Source organism: Bicyclus anynana, chromosome 24 (assembly GCF_947172395.1).
Source record: "Bicyclus anynana chromosome 24, ilBicAnyn1.1, whole genome shotgun sequence".
Taxonomy (NCBI): Eukaryota; Metazoa; Arthropoda; class Insecta; order Lepidoptera; family Nymphalidae; genus Bicyclus; species Bicyclus anynana.
Window position 1 is genome coordinate 3,237,224 of NC_069106.1, and position 8,315 is coordinate 3,245,538.

The following is an 8,315-nucleotide window of genomic DNA, read 5'->3' on the forward strand; positions in this document are numbered from 1 at the left end:
GCCTCCCACCAGCTAGACCTGGACAAATTAAGAAAATCTCAATCTGCCCAGCCGGGGATCGAACCCAGGACCTCCGTCTTGTATATCCACCGCGCATACCATTGCGCTACGGAGGCCGTCAAAATTTCCATTTATTTAGCTAATTATCCAGTAAATAACCGTGGTTTTGCCAAATTATCGCTGAAATTCTATATAATTGATCGGTAAAATCCATTAACCAGCTTATTCATGTTAATTATTTATTATTATAAAGAGTTTTTGATCTATAATGAAGTTGGTAGTGCTGTTCCCAACTCTAAGATCCTGGGTTTATTGCTCCAGTTCGTCAGTTTTTACAACTTCCGTGGCGCAGTGGTATGCGCGGTGGATTTACAAAACGGAGGTCCTGGATTTGATCCACGGCTGGGTCAAATAAGTGAAAAGACGACAGAGCTCGGACAAAAAGACATCCAAACAATTGTTTTTGAAACAAAAAATATTATATCATAAGCCGTGATAGCCCAGTGGAAATGACCTCTGCCTCCGATTCCGGAGGGTGTGGGTTCGAATCCGGTCCGGGGCATGCACAACTTTTCATTTGTGTAAATTTTAAGAATTTAAATATCACGTGTCTCAAACGGTAAAGGAAAACATCGTGAGGAAACCTGCATACCAGAGAATTTTCTTAATTCTCTGCGTGTGTGGAGTCTGCCAATCCGCTGACCCAATGGCCAGCGTGGTGGACTATTTGCCTAACCCCTCTCATTCTGAAAGGAGACTCGAGCTCAGCAGTGAGCCGAATATGGGTTAATAATGATGATGATGACTTGTTTATGATTTGAAAACATTAAACAAGATTCGAGACTTAAAATTGATGTAAATCCTGTGAAAAAATTGCTATTTCAAAATATGCTTTACAATTTTCATCTTTTCGTTTTCCTCGTAAAAAAGATCGTCTACGCTAAAGAAAAATGGACCATAGCAATCTAATTTTAGAATTTTACACTCTGTTTTAGCTGGAAAATCTTTATGGAAAATTCACGTTTCATCTTTTTAATATTTCGTGTTGAAACTTCTAATTAAGGACTGATGATTGCATAAAGTTGTATTCTTGGTACAAATTTTTTTTTTTTTTATTGTTTACAAGTTAGCCCTTGACTACAATCTCACCTGATGGTAAGGGATGATGTAGTCTTAGATGGAAGCGGGCTAACTTGTAAGGAGGAGGATGAAAATCCACACCCCTTTCGGTTTCTACACGGCATCGTACCGGAACGCTAAATTGCTTGGCGGTACGTCTTTGCCGGTAGGGTGGTAACTAGCCACGGCCGAAGCCTCCCACCAGCCAGACCTGGACCAATTAAGAAAATCTCAATCTGCCCAGCCGGGGATCGAACCCAGGACCTCCGTTTTGTAAATCCACCGCGCATACCACTGCGCCACGGAGGTCGTCAAAAATTTAACTACCTACGTACAACCAGTTTCTTCATCGCAAGTAACAGTCAAAGTAACGTCATAAATCAAAAGTGACTGTCTTATTCACTGAAAAATAAAGTCTTCTTTACTACTTACTACTTTTACTGTTACTTTAGCTTTACATGAAGAAACTGGCTGTTAATATATTACATTCTATAGAAATCTCCCCCTGAATCTATAAACTCTACATATTAACGTTTATATATTTGGCCTTAATATTGCAGAAAGTATGTGGCTGACAGTCTTCTGAGAATATCCCAGAAGACTGTGCCTCATATAATTATGATTAGGGCCCGGATAAATATGTATTAAAAAATCTAAATTATGTACATAAAATATGGACGAAAAAATCGAAAATATGGAAAAAATATGGAGTGCAAAATAACAATACTTTTCATAATTAAGCATTATTTTTAAAAATAACACTTTTATTCAACTTCCATTACAATTACAAATTAATACAATATAATAAGGCTAATTATTAAATTGGTTGCAATACACAATGACGCGCTTCTTTAAAATCAAAATTAAAACTTTGATAATTTAAAGATTTGATCTTGATTTTTTTTAATTCAGTAATCGTGTAAGCCATCTATATCGCCCTCAAAAATTCGGCACAGAATTTTGTTAATTTTTTTTAGACATTATCAAACAAAATACGCAGCCGTGTGGTGGCAGGAATGTAAATTTCATGTATTTTTGTGAATATATGGATGATTGTGACATATTTTTTGTAAAATATGGACTTAACCTTGAAATATGGAAAAATATGGAAAATGAAAGTTGGTTTTTCACAATCTAAACATGATTATCGATGTTAAAAAACTGATTCTAGGCCGAAAATCACGTAAATTAAACATATGTATTTACATATTAATCCGGGCCCTAATTATGATGTACAAAAAGGGCTGTAAAATAACGAAGTCAGGACGAAAAATTAAATGTTTTATGGGTGTTATGTTCATGTGTGCAAACCGGTAGTGATACACACATGCACATAACACACATAAAACATTTCATTATTATACATATAAAATTATGAAAGTTTTATAATTAGAAAGCAAGAACCAGCTCATGACTAAGGGCCCCGTATGGGTTCAAAACTAGACGGGCATACGTTGACGTTGGATCACATGAGTTTTAGACGTATTTCATAATAAATTTGAATTTCTTCTTCAAGTGTTGTACTAACAAATTACTTGCAACGTCTCGAAAGTTTGTCTGTCGTTTCCAATTACGTTCACCGCTCGGTGAAGCAATGAATTGTCTGAATAGGTATTGTCGTTAACTTAATACATTCGGTACGAGGTCAATTGACCTCGTGCGTCTTCAAGAGTTACGAGGTCGATTGACCTCGTAACGGACCATATAAAGTTCTAGTACGAGGTCAAAAAAACCTCGTACCGCACCAGAGAAAAATTTAGAAAAATCAGTGCCGCAGCGAACGTGTTAATACATTTTCACCACAGATTAAATATCATACAGAGTGAGCCTTTACAAGCAGCGTGGTGAAGCCGCTGAAACCCATAAAAAAACAAACGTCAAGCGTCCCCTTGACCTTCTAACCCGTGCGCACTAACTTGACACCTTGCTACCAAACACACCCATACAAACTCAGTACAAACATAATACGAGCCAAGTGTCAAGTTAATCTGCACGAGCTGTAACTGATCGCACTAAATAAACTGAGAAGGTAGCACATACGGTGTTATTTTTCTCGCTTTTTAGTTTAGTAAAAACATTTAATAACTTCGAAGTCGGTTGTATTTTTTTATTATTATTTTTTTTTATAAATTTTCAATAGTGTTATATTATTGCGAGTAAAAGATTAGTACTTTGTACTGAAAACTTTTGACAGAATTCAAAATAAGTTACAGTCAGCTAATTACTTTGGAACAAAGTTACGTTATTACAAATGTTTCGAAGAGCCGTCCGGATTTCTGTACCTACTTTCAATTAGACTTGGATCACCGTAAATCTTTTGTAATTCATTTTAAATCCAGAAATTTTCTTTTTAATCAACTAAATGTATTGATAGATTAAAAAAATAATGAGTATGTATCTCATCATCATCATCATATCAGCCGATGGACGTCCACTGCAGGACATAGGCCTTTTGTAGGGACTTCCAAACACGATACTGAGCCATCTGCATCCAGTGAATCCCTGCGACTCGCTTCATGTCGTCAGTCCACCTGGTGGGGAGTCGGCCAACACTGCGCTTAGTAGTGCGGGGTCGCCATTCCAGCACTTTGGGATCCCAACGTCCATCGGCTCTTCGAATTATGTGCCCCGCCCATTGCCACTTCAGCTTCGCAACTCGTTGAGCTATGTCTGTGACCTTGGTTCTCTTGTGTATCTATTAGTGACGAAATATGAATGCATATCTATACTAATATTGTAAAGCTGAAGGGATTGTTTGTTTGAACGCGCTAATCTCAGGAACTACTGGTCCGATTTAAAAAATTCTTTAAGTGTTATATAGCCCATTTATCGAGAAAGGCTATGGGTTATATATTATCCCCGTTTTCATTTAGCATAGGAATTCCGTAGACTTTTCACTTCGCTCAGAAGGGCTTAAAGGAAGATCACACCGTACAGTAATATTTGCAGGGAATGACTAATGTTTTCCGCCGATATTAATGAAAAATGAACCCAATGTTGGCACATATGAATCGTTTCTCTGGGAAATACATTGTGGAAATAAATTACCAACCTCACTTTGATAGACTTCCCTGAGTATTTCAGTTAATTCATAAGCTATACGATTATACAGCGAACGTCAGATTGAACTACTTAATTTTTATTTTATTTTATTTTTTACAAGTTCCGGTACGATGTCGTGTAAAAACCGAAAGGGGTGTGGATTTTCGTCTACCTCCTAACAAGTTAGCCCGCTTCCATCTTAGTTTCAATCATCAATTACCATCAGGTGAGATTGTAGTCAAGGGCTAACTTATAAAGAATAAAATAAAAAGAAGAAAGAAAAAATTTATAAAAATATCGTTATAGAATAACCTAGCTGATTCGAACCCAGGACATCGTGATCTAAAGCCACATAGGCTAACCCTTTGGACAAACGGGGAGAGAATTTAAAATTTGGTGTAAAAATCCCATAGGTACCAGGATTCCATAACAAACAAGGCGTGTCCTGTACGTTAATTTATCTTCCATATCACCGCGTAACAACACTCATCCTTTTGTACATGGGGTACAATGTTCTTGGAAAAAAAGCTCAGTATTTCATAACCCGACCCAGGTGTCGAACCCAGGATCTAGTGATCTAAAGCCACATAAGCTAACCACTGGACCAACGAGGAGAGTATTTAGACGGCTATAAAAATCCCATAGGTACCAGGATTCCATAACACACAAGGAGTGTATCCTTTAGATTCATTTATCTTGCATATCACCGAGAACATCACTTGTCCTTTTGTACTTAGGGTACAATGTTCTTGGAAAAAAAGCTCAGTATTTCATAACCCGACCCAGGTGTCGAACCCAGGATCTAGTGATCTAAAGCCACATAGGCTAACCACTGGACCAACGAGGAGAGTATTTAGACGGCTATAAAAATCCCATAGGTACCAGGATTCCATAACACACAAGGAGTGTATCCTTTAGATTCATTTATCTTGCATATCACCGAGAACATCACTTGTCCTTTTGTACTTAGGGTACAATGTTCTTGGAAAAAACTTAGTATTTCGTAACTCGACCCAGGTGTCGAACCCAGCATCTAGTAATCGAGAGCCACATAGGCTAAGCACTGAACCAACGAGGAGAGAATTTAGAAGGATATAAAAATCCCATAGGTACCAGGATTCCATAACGCACAAGGCGTGTATCCTTTACGTTCATTTATCTTCCATATCACCGGGGAACATCACTCATCCTTTTGTATTTGGGGTATTACGGGCACTCGCATAGGGTCCTTCACAATCCCTTTATCAACCAATGAATGAAGAGTCGGTAGGCTAAATTCTGGTGAGAAAAGAAGATATCCGAAACCATTATTTGCTTGCAAACGACCTTTTTCGTCTGTAAATGGTCATATAGATTTTTTACGTGAATATTTACTTATACGGACTACGTCTATAATAAAAATTCTTTGAAATCCGGCCGACATTTTTTGTCGATTGCCTTTCTTATAAAAATAAATCGCCAACTAATACGCCTCCTGTTTTGTTCTTTGTGATTCGAATACTTGTAACAAAGTGTACGGATCTCAACCAGCTCAGCAAGGATTCCACCACTCCCAAGAACATTCTCGAAGCCAGTTGCCAGCGCAGACTACGTCGGGTTGATAAATCATCACACAGTATATAAATCGAGACTGGAGACAGAACGGCGTTATTCGGCCCTAGACTGGACCCAAAAAGGGCAGGTTGGACCTACCATTTTACATAATTAGAAATACTATTTCTCAAAAAAGAGTGTCGACAGACAGATTATTATTAGACAGGCGAACAATAGTGACCCTATAAGGGTCTCTTTTCTTCAAAAGAGCCTTGTAAGCCCCGCCCCCAAAAATCCCAAACAATCCCCAAAAATTACCAAAATTCGACAGATACCTACTAAAACAATACGACGACTTAAGTATCGCACGTTTTGTTTGTTTGTTTGATTGAACTACTGGTGCGATTTAAAGAATTCTTTCATTGTTAGATAGCCCATTTATCGAGGAAGGCTTTAGGCTATAATATTATCCCCGTATTCCTACGAGAACGGAAACCTAGCTGGTGAAATCGCGCGGCGTCAGCCAGTTCCATATAAATTCGCGTTTACGTTGTAGCTACCTACCTACATACATCCGCTCGCTGCGCCTTGCGGCAGCTGACTAACTATGCGCGCAAGGCGAGCCGATATATAAGTCCAGTCTTCGCGAGCCGCCGATCATCGGAGTACATACCTACATCAAATTCTAGTGTGGAATGATACCGCGACCATCGGCGCCGCGGTTTTATAGTACGCGATATCAACCAGCGTTATTGTGATTGGTCGTTTAGATTTCGTTTACTGTCGCGCGTACCTAATATTATTTAATGTAAACTGTAGATATAATTAATACATTCTGACCGAAATATATTCAATACATTCGATACAATTCGATACAAACCAAGTCTTTCATTACATCTCTCCAACCGGCTAAAGTGGTGACCCCGAGGAACAACAAGCACCCCGACAAAGAAATCCGAAGAACAACAGAAGCACACCCGACTTAAAACAAGCAAGCGCGTCACGGTGAAAAGCCAAAAAAAAAAAAAAAATTTCAATCAACTAAAAAAAAAGGAAAATAAAAAACATTAGTAATTAAAAAAAGAATAATAATAAAAAATGGCATCACCTAACAACGCTTCAGTAGCAGATAGCCAGGGGGAAATCGCAGGAATCGCCTTATCAATGCGAGTTCCACCTTTTTGGAGAGACAAGCCACGACTCTGGTTCATCAGTTTCGAAGCAGCCACTGCTGATCTCAAAAAAAGTCAGGACCAGTTGGCACAAATGGTCATTGCGCAACTACAAAAGGAAGATATCGAGCAAATTTCCGATATACTCTTCGATCCACCGGCAACGGACCTATACACCGCAGTGAAGAACCGCCTCATCTCCGCATACGAAGAATCTGACAGCCGCCAGCTGCAAAAGCTGCTGTCTGAAATTGAGCTAGGAGACCAAAAGCCTACTCAGTTACTTCGCCGCATGAGATTTCTTGCCAGAGAAAAGGTCCCGGATTCAACGCTACGCATACTGTGGACTAATCACTTACCATCACATGTGCGATCCGTACTCGCCGCAAGCGAATCATTCAGCACGAAGACCGCACTAGACGAGCTCGCTATATTGGCCGACAAGATGGTGGAATCAAGCCCAAGCTCACACATCGCAGCCGTCGAAAGCCCCAGTACGAGCGTTCCACCCAGCGATACGAAGTTCCTAGTCGAAGAGATAAGGAAGCTGTCACTTGAAGTCGCTGCGTTGAAGATGGTTCACCAAAACTGCCAGCACCGCGGAAGACCAAACTATCGACGCAATCGGTCAAACTCGAACGGACGCAGATCTCGAAGCTCGACACCGTCGCCGTACTGTTTCTACCACCGGCGTTTTGGGGCAGCCGCAAGAAGATGCACTAAGCCGTGCTCCTACCAGACGAAGCCGGAAAACTAGTAGTTACGCTGGACGAAGCGGGATCCGGCGTATCAGAAATTTCATACCGCTTGTTTGTCACCGACAAGAAGACTGGAACATCATTCCTAATCGACACCGGGGCGAACATCTCCGTTATACCGCCAACTGCGAAGCAAACACCGAAGCCACTGAAGTTTCAACTCTACGCCGCTAACAATACAGTCATCCCGACCTACGGTGAGAAGACTATGGCACTAGACTTCAACTTACGTCGAGTGTTCAAATGGAGATTCATCGTCGCGAAAGTCAGCAAACCAATCATCGGAGCTGATTTCTTGAAGCATCACCAGTTGATTGTCGATCTGAAGAACAGAAGACTCATCGATGGCAAGACGAGTTTAACATCGCAGTCGTTCATCTGTGCAACCAACATACCGACCATACGAAGTATCGACGTGCAAGAGTCATACCACAACATATTGGCTGATTATCCCGGAGTGACAAGACTGACGTCGATGAAGCTGTCACCAAAAATCGACGTCGAACACGTCATCGAAACGACTGGCCCTCCACTGCATTGTCGCCCTCGTCCCATCGCACCACATCGGTATGAACTCGTCCGAAAAGAGTTCGAAAACATGATCGAGCAAGGAATATGCCGCCCAAGCAAAAGCCCTTGGTCATCGCCACTACACGTCGTTCCGAAGAAGAATGGGGATATACGAGTCTGC

General features: G+C 40.4%; 1 protein-coding gene across 1 annotated transcript; it reads left to right on the plus strand.

Moving 5' to 3' along the window:
- The first annotated feature begins 6,792 nt into the window (after positions 1 to 6,792).
- On the plus strand, positions 6,793 to 7,623 carry LOC128199448 (uncharacterized). The gene has a single exon (XM_052888986.1). It carries the CDS (start codon positions 6,793 to 6,795, stop codon positions 7,621 to 7,623), a length of 831 nt encoding a protein of 276 aa, XP_052744946.1.
- Positions 7,624 to 8,315: the final 692 nt, after the last annotated feature.